The 20,969-nt window shown below is 37.7% G+C and overlaps 1 protein-coding gene across 1 annotated transcript in view; it reads left to right on the top strand.

The window, feature by feature from the left end:
- The window catches only part of CA10 (carbonic anhydrase 10), an 845,692-nt gene that overhangs the window by 115,710 nt on the left and 709,013 nt on the right, over positions 1 to 20,969 (top strand). The window contains 1 exon segment of the mRNA NM_001079609.1: positions 18,690 to 18,764. Coding sequence (NP_001073077.1) covers positions 18,690 to 18,764 — 75 coding nt within the window.

The following is a 20,969-nucleotide window of genomic DNA, read 5'->3' as shown; positions in this document are numbered from 1 at the left end:
TTATTAATTTTGTTTATCTTTTCAAAGAACCAGGCCTTAGTTTCATGTGTCTTTTCTATTGCTTTTTTAGTCCTTATGTCTTTGTTTTCTGTTTTGATCTTTAAGATTTCTTTCCTTCTACCAACTTTAGGTTTTATTTGTTCTTATTTCTCTAAGTTGCTTTAGGTGTAAGGTAAGGTCATTTATTGGATATTTTTGTTATTTTCTGAGGTAAGATTGTATTGCTGTAAACTTCCCTCTTAGGATTTCTTTTGTTGCATCCCATAGGTTTTAGTTTGTTGTGTTTTTATTGTCACTCTTCTCTAGGTATTTTTTATTTCCTCCTTGATTGCTTCAGTGATCCATTGGCTGTTTAGTAGCATAGTGTTTAAGCTCCACATAATCTGTAAACTTGTGGAATATAAAATTATTACATAGAAATCTCTTACATTTCTGTATGCTAACAATGAAAAATCAGAAAGAGAAATTAAGAAAACATTCCCATTTGCTATTGCATCTAAGAGGAATAAGTCTATCTAAGGAGGCAAAAATGTGTACTCTGAAAACTATAACATGCTGATGAAAGACGTTGAGGATGGCACAAACAGATGTTATTTGTTTGGGAGAATCCCGTCCCATCACTTCATGGGAAATAGATGGGGAAACAGTGTCAGACTTTATTTTTGGGGGCTCCAAAATCACTACAGATGGTGACTGCAGCCATGAAATTAAAAGACGCTTACTCCTTGGAAGGAAAGTTATGACCAACCTAGATAGTATATTCAAAAGCAGAGACATTACTTTGCCAACAAAGGTTCGTCTAGTCAAGGCTCTGGTTTTTCCTGTGGTCATGTATGGATGTGAGAGTTGGACTGTGAAGAAGGCTGAGCACTGAAGAATTGATGCTTTTGAACTGTGGTGTTGGAGAAAACTCTTGAGAGTCCCTTGGACTGCAAGGAAATCCAACCAGTCCATTCTGAAGATCAGCCCTGGGATTACTTTGGAAGGAATGATGCTAAAGCTGAAACTCCAGTACTTTGGCCACCTTATGTGAAGAGTTGACTCATTGGAAAAGACTCTGATGCTGGGAGGGATTGGGTGCAGGAGGAGAAGGGGATGACAGAGGATGAGATGGCTGGATGGCATCACTGACTCAGTGGACATGAGTCTGGGTGAACTCTGGGAGTTGGTGATGGACAGGGAGGCCTGGCGTGGTGCGATTCACGGGGTCATAAAGAGTCGGACACGACTGAGCGACTGATCTTATCTGATCTGATTTTGTCAAAATGACTGTATTACCCAAGGGTATCTACAGATTCAGTGTGATTTTTTATCAAATTACCAGTGGCATTTTTTCAAAGAGCTAGAACAACAACAACAACAAAATTACAGTTTGAATGGAAACAAAACACCTTGAATAACCAGAGCAATTTTAAGACACAATAAACCTTGAATAGCCAAAGCAATCCTAAGAAAGAAAAATGGAGCTGGAGGAATCAGGCTCACTGACTTCACACTGTACTGCAAAGCTACCATAGTCAAAACAGTATGGTACTGGCAAAAATCAGATATATTCAGCAGGACAGGATAGAAAGCCCAGATATACCTATATCCAATTAGTCTATGACAAAAGAGGCAAGACTATACAATGCAGAGAGGACAGTCTCTTCAATAAGCTAGGAAATTTGGGCAGCTACATTTAAAAGAATGAAACTCAAACACTCTCTGATACCATCCATAAAAATAAACTCAAAATGGATCAAAGGACTTCCCTGGTGGCTCAGTGCAAAGAATCTGCCTGCCAATGCAGAAGACACAGTTTTGATCCCTGATCCAGGAAGATACACATGCTGGGGAGCAACTATGCCTGTGCACCACAGTTCCCGATCTTGTGCTCTAGAGCCCAGGAGCTGCAACTGCTGAAGCTCCGCATGTCCTAGAGCCTATGCTCCACAACAAGAGAAGCCACTGCAATGAGAAGCTCGTGCATTGCAACTAGAGAGTAGCTTCACTCACTGCAACTAGAGAAGAGGCCGTGCAGCAACAAAGACCCAGTTCAGCCAAAAATAAATAAATATAATTACATATTAAATAAAGGATCAAAGACCTAAACATAAGGCTAAACACTGTAAAATTATTAGAGGAAAACCTAGGAAGGACATTCTTGGACATAAATCACAGCAATATATTTTTGGACTTGTCTCATAGAGTGCTCTGTGACAACCTGGACGGTGGTGGGAGGGGGGTTCAGGATAGGTGGGATACATGTACGCCTGTGGCCGATTAATGTTTATGTATGGCAAAAGCCATCAAAATATTGTAAAGTAACTATCCTCCAATTAAATGATTAAAATTTAAAAAATAAGCAAGTGGAAGCTAATTAACCTAATGATGATAGAGAATTTGCTTACTTTATAGATAAAGTATTGACTGGGGAAATCTCCTAGGATGATGAAAACATTTTATTGGCTGAGTTATTAATAATCTTTAATATATTTTCCACTTTTGTGCCTGGTGATTTTTTTTTCCCTGTAAACTAAGGGTGGTGTGGCTCTCAGGAATAACTTCTTCCTTACTCCTGTGATAAAAGAATATTTGTAAGGGTGTTCCTTTCTTTTCATTTCTTGGTTTTGGTATGACTGCATGCAACATTTATAACAGAAAGGCTGTTCTTGGCATTCCCAGAAATTTGAGAAAATCTTTTGTTTGAAGACAAAAAGTAATTTTGAAGTACACTTTCCTCTGTTTCCATTAGGGATGAACTTTTAGAGCAGATCTCAGAGAAAGCAGCCTCTCATAATGCTTTCTTTTCACTCATAATGATTTGTCTTTGATTTACAAGTGAGTAGACCTTAAGAAGACATTGCACATAGTTCTGAAAGTAAATGATTAAAGAACAGAAGGAATTTTCTGTAACTTATAACTCTGGAACTTATCAAAGTCTACTTGCACTTGGTTTTCTTAGTGGAAGTACACATTCTGTTCCAGGGCCCTTTGCACATGTCAAGAATACCAAATCTCATTATCAGAGATTTGTTTGGTGGAATTAGTACAAATACTATCAGAAAATCCTGGAATTTGCTGGCTACTGTACTGATAATCCTAAATTACTGAAATTGGATGTTCTGTTTAAATGATGACTAAACTTTTCTTTTACTACTCATTTAAAATCCTTTTATATGTAATTGGAAGAGCAGCAGTTTGATCACCAGAGACCTTAAGTCACAGTATTGGTTGGCTACCTGTTGTTAATTCTTCTGAAGGCTTTTACTCTTCTAAGTCTCAGTTTCTCCCTCTGCTAAATGAGGGGAACATCAAATAGGATTTCCTGCTTCTCTTCTACATCTACAATTCAATGTTGTATTTATATTTTTCTGAATAAGTTAGCCCACCTTTAGAAGGAAATGAAATATATTTAGATAATTTGTTTATAAGGTAATTATACTTTAATATATTCAGTCTCTTATACTACATCTCATTCCAGCAGTGATTCTCACTGTATTGGAGTTAAAGAAATGTTTTAGGGGTTATGTTGAATATTTATTTATTTTATTTTACTTTTTTTGCTGCAAAGTGCATCTCCAGTTTTTTTTTTTTATTACAGATTCACTTTTTTAAATATTAATTTATTTTAATTGGAGGCTAATTACTTTACAATACTGTAGTGGTTTTTGCCATACATTGACATGAATCCGCCACAGGTGTACATGTGTTCCCCATCCTGAACCCCCTCCCACCTCCCTCCCCACCCCATCCTTCAGGGTCATTAATAGAGAAAGGTAACTTACAGAAGGAAACCCCTCCTTCCACTCAATTCCATCACCACCCAGCCTTTAACACATTTAATAACCTCAGTAAGCTTATTTCCTTGAAATTTGTCTCTTTTCATCTAACATTTAAATAAGAGGAAATGTATCTGGGTCCTCAGGTTTCTAGTAATTGGCTCTGGGTTCAAATGAGTTGGTTTTCCTGATTTATCACCTGGTAAATGGTGATGAAGTTAGTAGTGTTGACTGAAAAAAAAATGCATAGCCTAAAAGTTGAGAATTATATTTTTTCAGGGCATTACAGAAGACTATTGCACAAGAAGGCATCACTTTATGTAGTTCTGAGAAATTGCTCCAAAGAATTAAGGGAGTAACCAGAATATATAGAAATTTTTGTTGAAAGAAAATGTAGTCAAACATCAAAAAGATTACTGCTAATCACAAAAATAGACATCTCAAGTTAATAATTTTAGTGTTATATTATTTTTGGGAAGATGCAAGAATCTGAGTTTATTGGAATCAGTCCTTTGGTCTACATGTTAACTATCTAGGATCACTCTCTTGGTTTTTACTCTGTCCTGAATTACCCTCAGAGAACACCAGTGGAACAGCTACAGTGGCTGATGGCTTTATGGCATCTTTGTTTACTGAAATGACAGGTGACATTCTTTATCCAGAGCAGAGGAGAAAGAGTACAGGAAGGGAGGGAAAAGGTGCAATTCTTGATTTAGGTTAGATAACACACATACATGATGAAATTTTCAGCAATATGTGACTAATCTGATATGTATATAAGTGCCCTGCAGGCTGTCTTCAAAATGGCTAAAGTGACATGGCAAAAACTGCCATGTGCAAAAATGACCATATAATTTATCATCTAAACCACAACTTTTTGAGAGCCAAAGAGAGCCCTATTTATAAATATATTGAGACAGGGTAAATTAGGAATATCCTAGGCAAGTCAAATAGATTCAAAGGATAAGATCTGATAGACAGAGTGCCTGCAGAACTGTGGATTGAGGTTCGTAACATTGTACCGGAGGCAGTGATTAAAACCATCCCAAAGGGGCGGGGGGGAAGGCAAATAGATTGTCCAAGGAGGCCTTAAAAATGGCTGAAAAAAGAAGGGGAATGAAAGGCAAAGGAGAAAGGGAAGATATACCCAATTGAGCAGAGTTCCAAAGAATAGCAAGAACAGAAAAGAAAGCCTTCCTAAGTGAACAGTGCAAAGAAATAGAGGAAGACAATAGAATGGGAAAGACTAGAGATCCCTTCAAGAAAATTAGAGATACCAAGGGAACATTTCATGCAAAGATGGGCACAATAAAGGACAGAAACGGTATGGACCTAACAGAAACAGAAGATATTAAGAAGAAGTGGTAAGAATACACAGAAGAACCATAAAAAAAGATCTTCACGACCTGGATAAACACCATAGTGTGATCACTCACCTAGAGCCAGACATCCTGGAGTGCGAAGTCAAGTGGGCCTTAAGAAACTTTACTATGAACAAAGCTAATGGAGGTGATAGAATTCCAGATGAGTTATTTCAAATCCTAAAAGATGATGCTGTGAAAGTGCTGCACTCAATATGTCAGCAAAATTGGAAAACTCAGCAGTTACTTCAGGAATGGAAAAGGTCAGTTTTCATTCCAATCTCACAAAAAGACAATGCCAATGAATGTTCAAACTATCACACAATTGTACTCATTTCACATGGTAACAGGGTAATGCTCAAAACCCTTCAAGCTAGGCTTCAACAGTATATGAACCAAGAAATTCCAGATGTACAAGCTGGGTTTAGATAAAGCAAAGGAATCAGACATCAAATTGCCAATATCTGTAGAATCATAAGAAAAGCAAGAGAATTCCAGATGAGCATCTAATTCTGCTTCATTGAATATCCCAAATCCTTTGACTGTGTGGATCTCAGCAATCTGTGGAAAATTCTTCCAGAAATGGGAATGCCAGACCACCTTACCTGCCCTCTGTGCAGGTCAAGAAGAAACAGTTAGAACTGGACATGGAACAATGGATGTGTTCCAATTTGGGAAAATAATTTGTTAAAGCTGTATATTGTTGTCCTGCTTATTTAACTTATATGCAGAGTGCATCATGTGAAATGCTGGGCTGGATGAAGCAGCACAAGCTGGAATCAAGTTTGCCAGAAGAAATATCAATAACCTCAGATATGCAGATAATACCACCCTTATGACAGAAAGTGAAGAGGAACTAAATAACCTCTTGTTGAGGGTGAAAGAAGAGAGTGAAAAACCTGACTTAAAACTCATCATTCAAGAAACTAAGATCATGGCATCTTGTCTCATCACTCCATGGCAAATAGATGGGGAAACCATGAAAACAGTGACAGACTTTCTTTTCTTGGGCTTCAAAATCACTGCTGATGGTGACTCCAGCCACGAGATTAAAAGATGTTTGCTCTTTGAAAGAAAAGTTATGACAAACCTAGACAGCGCGTTAAAAAGCAGAGACATTGCTTTGCCAACAAAGGTCCATATAATCAAATCTATGAATTTCCCAATAGTCATGCAGGATGTGAGAATTGGACCATAAAGAAAGCTGATCACCAAATAATTGATTTTTTGGAACGATGGTGTTGGATAAGACTTTTGAGAGTCCTTTGGATTCTTAGGAGATCAAGCCATTCAATCCTAAAGTAAATCAACCCTGAATATTCATTGGAAGGACTGATGATGAAGCTGAAGCTCCAGTACTTGGCCCCCTGATGCGAAGAGCTGACTCATTAGAAAAGACCCTGATACTGGGAAAGGTTTAAGGCAGGTGAAAGGGATAACAGAGGCTGAGATGGTTGGATGGCATCACCAACTTAACGAACTTGAGTTTGAGCAAACTCTCAGAGATGGTGAAGGACACGGACTCCAGGTGTCCATGGAGTCACAAAGGGTCAGACGTGACTGAGTGACTGTACACAAGAGGCAAGTCAGAAGTTACAGTCGCCCTAGCTACATGTTCTCCTAGACATATTTCCTCCTCTTTTTGGTCCATCTTAGAAGAATGAGAAGCTTTCAAACTTTCTTCAGTATCAGTGTTATTGAACTCAAGACTGACTGCTCACCACTGGAAAGCTAATACTCAATAGACAAGTGTTGGTTGGAAAGTAAAGCTTGTTTTATTCAACAAGCCAACAACCTGGGAAGGTGGACTCTTGTCCAAAAACCAACTCTGAAAATTGTGCCTGACAATGAGTTTTTAAAAGGAAAATCATTTGGGGATGGGATCAGAACAAACAAACAACAACACTTGTGTGCAGACTGTCTTCTGATTGGCTGATGGTGAAGTAGCAGTGCAGTGCTCCAGAAATCTCATGTTCAGCCTGAGATTACCCTCTTCCACCTGGGCAGGGACCTTAGCTCCTATAGAAAAACTCAAAGGTGTTGTCGCAAAGAGTGGCAAAGACTGAGCAACAGAACTGAGCTGATTGCTTTGCATATTCCTTAAGGAGGAACCAGGACCCTGCCCCACAGTTGCAGTACGGTTTCTTGACTGTTCAGCCTTTGTTTCTGCATTTCCTCCCTTCTACATTAAGCAACTATTTGAGTCTGCCCTTTGGAATGCAGGATGATCAAGGAATCTGAATGAAGCCTATGTCCTATAAATAAAAAATGGGGACACAGAAAGGATGTGTACCTCTGAGGGCCCATGGTCTGGGTTCTTTTTCATCACTGTGAAATATGGAGGATTGTATAAGACTTACCTTCATTCTATCCAGTTCAAAACTATCGTGTAATCTATAGCTGGACAACATTTCTCTAGCTTCCTTTACGTTTAAATATATTCGAAAAACTAAATTTCAGTCAGTAAAATATAGGAAGGAGTAATGAGCATTATGAGCAAGTCTAAGCTTATGCCATGAAAACAACTTTCTGCTTTTGGCCTGTGATGTACATACACACCATGGTTGTTTGAATTCATATATTGCAGAAAATAGAGCCACAAGACAGAAAGCCTGGGCTCTGTTTTGGAGAGTTGCGCAACAGTCAGTAAAACTAATTTTGGATTTTACATATGTGAGAAATAAACTTGTACTATGCCATTGAGATTTTAGAGTTAATTTTTTTTACAGCAGATAAACTAGCATTTTAATCACTTGCGTTATCTTAACTAATATATTGCATAAACATTAACCTCAAATATGTTAAAAACTTCCTTTCAATTTCTTGTTGAACTTTGGGCCCGTCCAAAATAGAAACCTAGAATATGTATTCAAGTACAGTGAGTACATTCTAAATAGTATTTTTGAAATGGAGTGGATTGGATTGAATCATGTTGAATTGGATTTAAATGAAATAAATTATACATAAAATGGTAAGAAACTTCAGAGATGACAAAGCTTTATTCCTGCTGGAAGGAACATGAAAGTTTTCAAGGAAAAAGTGGCCTTTAAGCTGATATTAATACCTGAAGAATTTAAGTACTTTGCAATGATGAAAGTGATGTTATAGGAAGAATAAATAGCATGAACAAATGACACATAAACAAGACAGTTTAGTCTAACTAGGACATAAGGTCAGTCAGTGAAAAAAATGTTTTAATTTATTTCAGTATAGAAATATTTATTGAACACCTGTTCTCTCACTATGACAAACCCATGAAGAAGTAATTAAAAAAAAATACTATATACAATAAGGCTGCTGCTAAGTCACTTCAGTCAAATCTGACTTTGTGCGACCCCACAGATGGCAGCCCACCAGGCTCCCCTGTCTCTGGGATTCTCCAGGCAAGAATACCGGAGTGGGTTGCCATTTCCTTCTCCAGTGAGTGAAAGTGAAAAGTGAAAGTGAAGTCGCTCAGTCATGTCTGACTCTTAGCGACCCCATGGACTGCAGCCTACCAGGCTCCTGCTTCCATGGATTTTCCAGGCAAGAGTACTGGAGTGGAGTGCCATTGCCTTCTCTGTTATAAATAGTTGGCAGTCATCAAATAATTTTACAGGGGCAATGAAAGACACAAGTAGAGTGCCGCTTTAGGAAGAGGTGCCTTAATAGTGGGCCAGCTGTGGGGGCAGCATAAGGGAGCATGGGGACAAAAAGTCCTGTGATTAGGCATCTGTAACTGTCCATTAAGCCACTGCTGAGGGCCTCTGACTAGGTAGTATAAACGTGTAGGAAAGTGGATCAGAGCTACAGCAGAAGTAGAATTGATGTCTTAATTCCTTGTGTATTGGAGGTGAACATATATCAATATGGGTTAGTGTCAGCAGTGAGTAACAGAAAATACCAATAAGGTTTATTTCTCTTTTCTAAGGGTAGTCCTTCCAGTTCCGTCTGTCTTGTTATTGGATATGAGGCTTAAGCTTCATAGTTCAGAATGGCTATTTTAGCTCTTCGTAACATGCCCACATTCTAGCATCCTGAAAGGGATGTGAAGAGGCATACATCTTCCTGTAACATTTCCTGGATGTCCTGCACACTAACATCTCATTGGCCATAGCTTAGTCTCATGTCCACACCTAGCTACAAGGAAGCTAAGAAAGTGTAGTCTTTATTCTGAGAATCAGTATGCCTTACTAAATACCAAGACTTCTCTTGTTAAGGAAGATGAATTATTAGCACTGCTTCTGTCACAGAGGCAAAAGACTTATAATTGTGAACTTCTGGAAAATAGCAATGCCTTTACCTAATGGACTGCTAGAAAAGTTGGATAGAACTGGAATGAAAAATCCTGGTAAGGAATATAAATATTTGTTATCTTTATTGAAATAGTGGCTGAGAGGTGGGCTTCTCTGGTGGCTCAGTGGTAAGGAATCTGCCTGCCAATGCAGTAGATACCAGTTTAATCCCTGGATTGGGAAGATCTTCTGCAGAAAGAAATGAGAACCCACCCTATTATTCTTGACAGGGAAATCACATGAACAGAGGAGCCTGGTGGGCTACGGTTCATGGGGTCACAAAAAAGTTGGCTACAACTTAATGACTAAACAATAAGCTGAGATATGTAGGATGAGCAGATCTTTCCAGCTCTCCAGATAATTCAAGTTTTAAACTTTTTTTTTTCTCTTTTGTCTTTGTTATGTCTTTTTTTCTCTTGTCTTTAAGTAATGGAACTCTAGTTTGGTTCATCTTCACAACTCAAATATGCTCATAATTCACCGTTTCTACCATTTATACAGTATGTGACAGCACCAGTCATGTAGTACATGATCAATTAATACTGAGTAGGTCAGAATCTGAAAGAAGGGTGAGATGTTGAGCTGATGGTATATGAAAAAAAAAAAAATTCTTAAAACCATTTGGCCAGTTCCTAAGAATTACATCTGATCTTATTTCCCACCACACTAATTGATTCCAATGGGTCAGTTTGTCTGCTCTACCTGCAGCCCCATTGGAACTTGGGCTTTGTCCCAGCAAATAACACAAGTTCTCTTCATAAGTTTCCTGAATCATTTGTTTTCCTGCTTTGACTTCTGTTCTATTTTCACAGGTTTCTTGGTGACAATACTTTGACTTGAAAGTGTCATGAGTGTTTTCAGGGGCCTTTGAACTCTCCTTGGGTCAGGAAGGGCTATTTTTTCCTTTTGTGAATTGACTCAGGATCTGGAGAATGAAATGTGCAATTACTGCTTCTTCAAGCTATCATATAATTTCTTCTTCTTTAATTTCAACCTGATTCAAGTAAAATTGTGTTCTAGTTTCTGTTTTCTGAACAACTTTCTACTTTGTGTCATTTGTCAGATTCCTTTCCTGCCTTTTGGTTGCAGTGCCCCAGACCTTCCCCTCTTTCTCCCATGCCATACCACCAACCATTAACATCAAATAATAAAAGCAGTAGGTATTATATTGTAAGCACAGAGAATCATATTGATGTTCTTTTGACAGCCTTTCAAGATAGCTGTTAACAATTTTAGATAAGAACACTGGATGTTCTGTTTTTTTTTTTTTTTTTTTTTTTTTTGAGAATTTGAAATATGAAATTATTTGCTCGAAGTAACACAAAATTTGGTAGTAAATTTAAATTCAGTTACAGGTTGCTTTGTATTTTCCATTATTTCACCCTGCTTCTCAAAAGATACTGAAAAGTCTGCTTATTTCCTTTCTTTTCATTTGACTGCTACTGCTGCTGCTAAGTCGCTTCAGTTGTGTCCGACTCTGTGCAACCCATAGACGGCTAAATTCAAGCTTAAGATAGATATAGGAGATTTTAGTTTCATTCAAAGCTATTGGTTGTGATTGGAAATTATGTGTGAAATGAGATTAATCCCATAATTAACTAATTCATTTATTTTAAAAATTGTCAGTAGTTTATCAACTGTGGTTTAAAAATTGATTTATTATGTCAGTACTCTTTTAGTATTCTGATTACAGCACATACATTCTCCTTATCCCTGTGACTTGTGGGAGGCCAGGTGAATCTGGGCATGGACTTGAAACTTTTGCATCTGAAGTTTCATCTATCTGTTTTAAAGCATGAATAGATTTTACTACCAAATTGATGTATAATATTTATAGATAATACATCTATACCTGATTTCAAGATGATAAATAAGAGTAATAAAGTAAAATACAAAATGTGTCTTCAGTTTGATGAAACATTCATCTCATTAATTTATGAAAGAAAAGAATCATTCATTAGATAGAATTACAATATTTCTTGATACAATACCTCTTGCCTATTTTTCAGAAGTCAAATTATGTTTAAATGGATTAGTATTGTTTTATCATTGTCTGAACTTTCTTCAATATTGCCTTAAAAAATAATCACTGGCATTACCATGGCAATGCAAATTGCTAAATGTTTTTTATAAAGTAACTTAACAAGTGCACTTATTTTGACCCTGATTTTGGTATAGTGTCTCAAAGAAAAGTTCTTAAAGAGGGAGATCAGTGGACACTCTGGAACTGAAAAAAGATAATTGCAGTATTCAAACAACAAAATAGTCAATAGATAGGAACTCACTGGGAAATTATGGCATGTTTACTAAAATAAATATTATATGCACATTAAAAATAAGAATAGAGAAAATAACTCATGACACAATGTTTGGTGAAAGAAGCAGAAAACAAAATTATAGCTACACTTACACAGATTAGAGCTGATCTTTTTCTCCCCTTTCATTTGTATTTTACTATTGTTACTATTTTAGTTACATGGTTTTTAAAATCTAGAAACTATTTAACATTAAACTTATTTTAAAGTAAGAAAATGGCAACCCACTCCTTTATTCTTGCCCAGGAAATCTCATGGACAGAAGAGCCTGGCAGGCTGCACTACATGGGGTCACAAAATAGTTGGACACAATTTAGTGACTAAACAACAACAAATGTGAGGAGGAGTCTGAGGAGTGTGTATTCCTAACAAACTTGTGAATAGCATTTCTGAATGGTGCTTTACATCTTTCTCTCTTCCTAGATTTATTAAACAAATACTCACTAAAACTGTGCCCAATGAACCTGTTATATGAGTTGCATTATAGTAGACAAGGCACAACATTTGCACTTGAGATAGTTTTAATTTGCTTAAGGAGACAGGGATATAGGGAAATCACAGATTAGAAAAATGTGAAGAAATTGTTGCAGCCATGAGAAGACTAGGAAGACCTGAATCCTAGATGCCATCCTTGAACAGAAGAAGGGTGACAGACTGAAACTACAGGGAATCTGAATAAAGTGTGTGTGCATGCCAAGTCACTTCAGTCGTGTCCAACTCTTTGCAACCCTATGAACCATAGCCCACCAGGCTCCACTGTCCATGGGATTCCACTGTCCATACTGAAGTGGATTGCCATGGTCCCCTCCAGGGAATCTTCCTGACCCAGGAATCGAACCCACATCTTTTACGTTTCATGCATCGGCAGGTGGGTTCTTTACTACTAGCACCACCTGGAAAACCCAAATAAAGTGTGGACTTCAGCTAATAATAATTTTTCAACACTAGTTTATTAATTTTGATAAATGCAGTAATGAAGTATGTTAGTAATAACGGAGATGGGAATGCAATATATAGTATATGGGAACTCTGTACTATCTTTGTAATATTTCTATAGTTCTGAAAGTTCAAAAACAAGGAGAGAGAGAGGGGAAGAAGAGAAGAAGGAAGAAGAGAGAGAAGTAAAATAGTTAAAAGAATGGCATGCGGCCACTATTTTCTCTATTTCTTTGTTTTTACCAACTTAAGTTGCCTTTCTTAATTTCATTTTGTATTTCCCTCCTTGGTTTAACTTCTAAATATTGAACATCTTAGAACTCTATTCTGCGTCCCTTTGGTCTCTCTCTACATATTTCCACTTTCTCCTTGGTGACCTCTTCTAAACCTATGGTTTTAAATATCATTTATATGTCAAAGAATCATAAATGTATGTCTTGTCTTGATCTCAGAACACCTTTTATATCCAACTGCCTACTTAACATCTCCCCATAATTTCTCACTAGCCTTCTCAAACAGAGGTCTTTACTCCATGTTTCAAAGCTACTCTTCCCTTAGTATCCCTTGTAATCTCAATAACTATCAACATCTAATCACTCAGGCCAAAAATGCTAGAAGCTATCCTTGATCTATGGTCTTTAACTTCCTTCATTCAACTCATCAGCAAGTCTTATCACTCTTCCTCTAAAATATACAGAGAAATAAAATAAAATATGTATGTATTTTATATAATGTATGTATATATATATAGGAGTGTGTGTGTGTAGTCCATTCACTTCTATTTTCACTAATATTAAGCTAGTTGACTCTTGTAGGAAATGCCAACCTACTCCAGTATTCTTGTCTGGAAAATTCAATGGACAGAGGAGACTGATGGGCTACAGTTGCAAAGAGTCGAGTACAACTGAGTGGGCATGCACACACACAAACACACACATACGCACATGCTAGTTAAAATCACCATCTTCTTTCTCCTGGACTACCACTTAAATCATTAGGACTCATCTGGACCCTTTTTCCCCATATGTCGACTATGGTTGAAAAACAATGACCCCTTTTATGTTTATGTTTCTGGGAAAAGCTATACCTACTTGCTTTCTCAGGATCTTTTAATCCCCCTAAAATGCTATAGAAAATGCTTTTCCGGAGTCCAGATCCTTTTTTGTTATTTAAATGTTAGATTAACTATCAAAATCTCAAAAGCCATCATTATTATACCATCTAATGTGTCTTTTTGCATGCTAAGTAACTTCAGTCATGTCTGACACTTTGCGACCCTATGAACTGTAGCCCACCACACTCCTCTTGTCCCTGGGATTCTCCAGTCAAAATACTGGAGTGGGTTGCCATTTCTTCATCTGGTGGATCTTCCCAACCCACGGATTGAACCTGCATCTCCTGAGTCTCCTGCATTGGCAGGCAGATTCTTTACCACTAGTGCCACCTGGGAAGCCATTCTCACCTTCTTTAGTTGTACCAAAAAGTACTTTCCTCTATTAGTATTTTTATTATAGTTAAATTCAATTTGTTTGCTTTTATCTGTCTCCTTCCAGTAGAACATAAGTTCTTGGAAAATAGACACTTTGTATTCTTGATGCTTATAATTCTGCCTGATAGTCAAAGGTACTCACCAAATGTTTACCGAATTAATGAAAGTGACAAATAATGCTGAAGAAGCTGAAGATGAATGGTTATACGAAGACCTACAAGACCTTCTAGAACTAACACCCAAAAAAGATGTCCTTTTCATTATACAGGACTGGAATGAAAAAGTAGGAAGTCAAGAACTACCTGGAGTAACAGGCAAATTTGGCCTTGGAATACAGAATGAAGCAGGGCAAAGGGTAACCGAGTTTTGCCAAGAGAATGCACTGGTCATAGCAAACACCATCTTCCAACAACACTAGTGAAGACTCTACACATGTACATCACCAGATGGTCAATACCAAAATCAGATTGATTATAGTCTTTGCAGCCAAAGATGGAGAAATTCTAAGAAGTCAGAAAAAAAAAAAGAAAAAGAAAAAGAAAAGACCAGGAGCTGACTATAGCTCAGATTATGAACACCTTATTGCCAAATTCAGCCTTAAATTGAAGAAAGAAGGGAAAACCACTAGACCATTTGGGTATGACCTAAATCAAATCCCTAACAATTATACAATGGAAGTGAGAAATAGACTCAAAGGATTAGTTCTGATAGAGTGCCTGAAGAACTATGGACGGAGGTTTGTGACATTGTACAGGTGGCAGGGATCAAGACCATCCCCAAGAAAAACAAATGCAAAAAGGTAAAATGGTTGTCTGAGGAGGCCTCACAAATAGCTGTGAAAAAAAGAGAAGTGAAAGGCAAATGAGAAAAGTAAAGATATACCGATCTGAAAGCAGAATTCCAAAGAATAGCAAGGAGAGATAAGAAAGCCTTCGTCAGTGATCAATGCAAAGAGACAGGAAAACAATAGAATGGGAAAGACTAGAGATCTCTTCAAGAAAATTAGAGATACCAAGGGAATATTTCATGAAAAGATAGGCAAAATAAAGAACAGAAATGGTATGACCCAACAGAAGCAGAATATATTAAGAAGAGGTGTCAAGAATAAATAGAACTATACAAAAAAGATTTTCATGACCCTGATAATTATGATGGCGTAGTCATTCACCTCGACCCAGACATCCTAGAATTCAAAGTCAAGTGGGCCTTAGGAAGCATCACTATGAACAAAGCTAGTGGAGGTGATGGAATTCCAGTTGAGATATTTCAAACCCTAAAGGATGATGCTGAGAAAGTGCTGCACTCAATATGCCAGCAAATTTAGAAAACAACAGTGGCCACAGGACTGGAAAAGGTCAGTTTTCATTCCAATCCCAAAGAATGACAATGCCAAAGAATGCTCAAACTACCACACAATTGCAACTCATCTCACGTTTTAGCAATGTAATACTCAAAATTCTCCAAGCCAGGCTTCAACAGTATGTGAACCGTTAACTTTGAGATGTTCAAGCTGGATTTAGAAAACAGAGGAACTAGAGATCAAAATCAAACATGTGTTGGATCATCAAAAAAGAAAGAGAGTTCCAGAAAAATATCTACTTCTGCTTTATTGACTATGCTAAAGCCTTTGACTGTGTGGATCACAATAAACTGGAAAATTCTGAAAGAGATGGAAATAACAGACCACCTGACCTGCCTCCTGAGAAAAATGTATTCAGGTCAGGAAGCAACAGTTAGATCTGGACATGGAGCATCAGACTGGTTCCAAATCGGTAAAGCAGTACCTCAAGGCTGTATATTTTCACCCTGCTTATTTAACGTATATGCAGAGTACATCATGAGACATACTGGGCTGGATGAAGCAAAAGCTGGAATCAAGATTGCTGGGAGAAATATCAATAACCTCAGATATGCAGATGATACCACCCTTATGGCAGAAAACAAAGAGTAACTAAAGAGCCTATTGATGAAACTGAAAGAGGAGAATGAAAAAAGTTGGCTTAAAACTCAACATTCAGGAAACTTAAGATCATGGCATCTGGTCCCATCACTTCATGACAAATAGATGGAGAAACAGTGGAAACAATGAAAGACTTTATTTTTTTGAGCTTCAAAATCACTGGAGATGGTGACTGCAGCCATGAATTTAAAAAACACTTGCTCCTTGGAAGAAAAGTTATGACCAACCCAGACAGCATATTATAATGCAGAGACAGTACTTTGCCAACAAAGGTTCATCTAGTCAAAGCTATGGTTTTATCCAGTAGTCATGTATGGATGTGAGAGTTGGACTATAAAGAAAGTTTAGCACTGAAGAATTGATGCTTTTGAACTGTGGTGTTGGAGAAGACTCTTGAATGTCCCTTGGACTGCAAGGAGATCCAACCAGTCCCTCCTAAAGGAAATCCGTCCTGAATATTCATTGCAAGGACTAATGCTGATGCTGAAACTCCAATTCTTTGTCCATATAATGTGAAGAACTGACTCATTTGAAAAGACCCTGATGCTGGGAAAGATTGAAGGCAGGAGGAGAAGGGAATGACAGAGGATGAGATGATTGGATGGTATCACCCACTCAATGGACATGAGTTTGGGTAAACTCGGGGAGTTGGTAATGGACAGGGACCCCTGACATGCAGCAGTCCATGGGATTGTAAAGAATGAGACATGACTGAGCAACTGAACTGAACTGAACTAAACTGAACTGAATGTTCTGAAATTCAGGAAGATGAGGGATTATAGTCAGAGGGGCTGGGGCAGGGGGAAGGTACATCAACGATGTGGAGAAAAAAATAAATATGATATTTGTGGTATATTGGGAACAGCAGGTAGACAGAAATTTTGTAATGATTATAAGATCAGAATGAGTGGCCAATCCCAATTGTAATGATTCTAGAATATCAGGTTCAGAATCAGTGATGTTAAGGACTTTCCTTTTCTTCATTTTCAACTCCAGGTACCTTTGAGCATTTTAACCATGATCTTATTTTAAGCCTTTTGTGTAAAAGTGATATAGGCTGCTCCACCACTTTTTTTAAACAAAATTCTTCATTTCTTAATGCAAAGTTTGATTTCAGCCCTGCTTGAGTCTGGGCCAAAATATAAGGTTATTTTAAATTATATCTTCTGTGGTTGGAACTGCCACAAGAAAGAGAATGAAATAGGTTTTCCTTACTATAAAAAGAAGTACCTTGGCTATGTGTATTTCCTTATCTGGTAGTGATGACAGCTTTCATTGTCAACATAATTTTTTTGACTAATTACCTTGATTTTTCCCAGGGGCTTGTTGCACATCAAGTAAAGATCCCAACCCATAGCTAAAGAGAAGTGAAGAACACAGCAGAAGCTAAAACTGCTTTCTGTTCACATGTTTGCTCTGAGAAATTCTTAATCAGCTCTTTACCCACTGGAAGTCAGATGGAAGCAACCACAAGATGATTATTGAGGATATTCTTGTGAAAGGCACTCGGTCATGTCTGACTCTTTGCAACCCCATGGACTATACAGTCCATGGAATTCTCTGGGCCAGAATACTGGAGTGGGTAGCCTTTCCCTTCTCCAGGGGACCTTCCCAACCCAGGGATTGAACCCAGATCTCCTGCCTTGAGGGCAGATTCTTTACCACCTGAGCCACCAGGGAAGCATTAAAATGGAAATGCGGTACTTCTCTTGTTTCCCTTGGCACTACAGGAGAATTTTAAATGAGTTGCCTTTTAAATGTACTGCCCTGTCTTTCCAAATTGCCCATTTAAATGGGAATTTAAGAACATATTATGTGAAAGCCTTTATTTTATTCAATTCTAATCTGTACCTATCATGTTTTGTAATTGATGTCATCCAATGGGCCCTGCTCAGGCTGACTGATTTTTGCAGGGTGAATTTGGATCATTCTCAATGCATGTCAAAGAAAGCTAACAAAAACTCTGCAGTTCCATCATAAGAGACTTGATTCAGATGGTCTGTCTTGCTGCCTGCTAAAATCTTATATAATGACACATCTTAATGGATGAGTTGCTGAAGAAACAATGAATGGAAATGGACAGAGAGCAAAGTGTTTTGCAATTCTCTTGATGTAACAGAGTCTTTCAGTATTGCTTTTGTCTGTTACAACATTTTTAATTATCCAGGGGCTTCCTTTTGCTTACTTTTAAATGACATTTCTTGAATTGATTCTTCAGTCAGACTGATAGGTCTTATATAGATGCGTGTGTGTACATATGTGTAGGGGGCAGGTTAAAAAAACAAAAAAAAGAGGTGAGTTAGAGATAAGTGACGGGAAATTCAAATAAGCTTAAATACATCCTTACTATTTCTCTTCAGTAGAAATATTCTGAGTGTTTTTTTTTTTTTTTTAATAAAACTTTATGACAGTATCTTTACAGGTTAACAATTTGAAAATAAGGAGGTGGAACGTTGCTGTTACATTCTATAGTTTGACTTTTGGATAGAAAATGATTATTTTATGTATAGTCACTCTTCTTTATTGGACAACCAGGATACAGTACTTCTCTGCTATCATCTTAGTCTCCTTTCTCCTTTTTTTTTTCCTTTAGCTCAACAGAATTCACCAAAAATCCACGAAGGCTGGTGGGCATACAAGGAGGTGGTCCAGGGAAGCTTTGTCCCAGGTAAATGCACATTTATTCTTCTTACTTTATTTTTAGGAAAGTAATGAGTGAAATCTATTATTTCCAGGATTTTGCATTTGCTATATGGCATGGAATCTATTGTATAAGTCACCATAGTCTGATTTAGGTGCTAGATCAATACTGCCTTAAGAAAAAGTTTATTAAATGAGTGCCAATTTAACCAAGACTGTGTTTTTTCATCTGAGCTTATATCTTAAGGTTCTTCTATCTACAGATGGCTCTGTCAATGAGAGGGCAATGCAAGAGTCAGGGTTGAGGTTCTGTATGCTGAAATTTGGTTGAGAAAGAGCTTTTTTTTTTTTTTTTTAATGTTAAGGAAACAGGAAGTCTGGCAAGGCTGATCATAGTAGTGGGGCTTATTGTGATGCACACTATCTCTGATGTTACTTTAGTAACATTCATGGTCAGGACTTAGTTGGGCCAAATATCAGATAAAAAATAATACTAAGTGGATGTTGTCAGCATGAGGGGAGAGAACTGAAGACAGGTTAGAGCCAGAAGCATGACATAACTGAAGTTTTGAAACAAGATGGACGGTCCTTGTCTTCCCTTGCTACTCTTATCCTCTTCACAATCCTCAGTCTCCTGCTTCAAGACTTTCATAGGGAAAGAAGCAAGAAAAAAGGGCAAGAATGTTAAAGAGAAGGATGGAAGGGAAGGCACGTGAGATATTTCAAAGTATTTCTAACTGCTTATATATGAGAGGATAAGAAATAAAACTCTCAAATGGAGTCAGTATGGGGTTCCAAGTCAGGCATGGAAAACAGAGGACCTCAAGTGTCAGTTAAGGTTTTTGCAGTTGGTGGCAGGTGGGAAGAGTGGAGCCCCCAGGCGACCTGGTTCATTCTTGGCTGCTATGTCTTCTTTCCCTGTCCTTCTGTTTCAGGAAAGGGGACCCCTTCTAGGGCCCAAAACTGGGCTGTTGTCCAAACTCAGAAAAGAATTGTCTGAGGAGACATGTGCTGACAAAGCAAGAGATTTTATTGGGAAAGGGCACCCAGGTGGAGAGCAGTAGGGTAAGGGAACCTAGGAGAACTGCTCTGTCACATGGCTTGCAGGTTTTATGATGATGGGATTAGTTTCTGGGTGGTCTTTAGCCAATCATTCTGACTCAGAGTCCTTCCTGGTGGTGCACGCCTTGTTCAGCCAAGATGGATGCCAGAGAGAAGGATTCTGGGACGTGGTCAGATAGGTGGTGTCTCTTTTTGACCTTTCCCGAACTCTTCTGGTTGGTGGAGGCTTATTAGTTGCCTGTTCCTTACCAGGACCTCCTGTCGTAAAACAACTCATGCAAATGGTTACTATGGTCCCTGGCCAGGGTGGGCGGTTTCAATCAGCATGCTTCCCCTAACACTTCTGTAGACTTTCATTATATCAGCTGCACAGAGCTAAGAGAGTGGTTAAACTCCTCTGAACCTCACTTTTCTCATTAGTATTGTGGGACATAAATTTCAATAAGAGGAAACCAGGCATGGTGAGGAAGAGTGAATGGCCCAGGGAAAAGGGCCATTAGTTAGTTAGTTAGACTGCCAGTTAGTTTCATAAATTAGTATTATTGATAAATTTACTAGGGTACATTTATGTCTTGGTACAGTGGGCATAGAAACTAGGCTTGAATAATTCACCTGAAAATGATCATGTTTCTAATAACAGTCTTAAAATAACTTGATTGACACAATTGTGTTCATATGACATGACAGAGATATATGACATTTTATACTTATGATTGGGGGCATCCCTTTCCAATGGCTAGAAGGCTTGCATGTATATATATATATATATATATACACACACATATATATGTATATATATATATATATTTTTTTTTTTTGAGGAATCTGCTTCTGATATTCAGGGTATCTAGAAAATTACATTTATACTGATATTCTTTATGCTTTGTAATATTAAATTAGAGCAACAAAGGGTACTCGGCCAGGCTATAGGAAGTCTTGCTAAACTAGTAATATCTTCCCTACTGATGGAAATACTCATAGATAATCCTGGGTAGGGTCTGAAAAATTTTACTTTTCTGCCCCATATTTTTGAAATTATTTACTTTTATTTTTTAATATATATGTTTTATTGAAGTATAGTTGACTTACAATGTTTCATGTGCACAGCAAGGTGATTCATTTATACATAATACACATATATTAATATTGAAATTATTTTCCATTATAGGTT

The sequence above is a fragment of the Bos taurus genome, chromosome 19 (assembly GCF_002263795.3).
Source record: "Bos taurus isolate L1 Dominette 01449 registration number 42190680 breed Hereford chromosome 19, ARS-UCD2.0, whole genome shotgun sequence".
NCBI classification, from domain to species: Eukaryota; Metazoa; Chordata; class Mammalia; order Artiodactyla; family Bovidae; genus Bos; species Bos taurus.
This window is presented reverse-complemented; position numbering and strand designations above follow the sequence as displayed.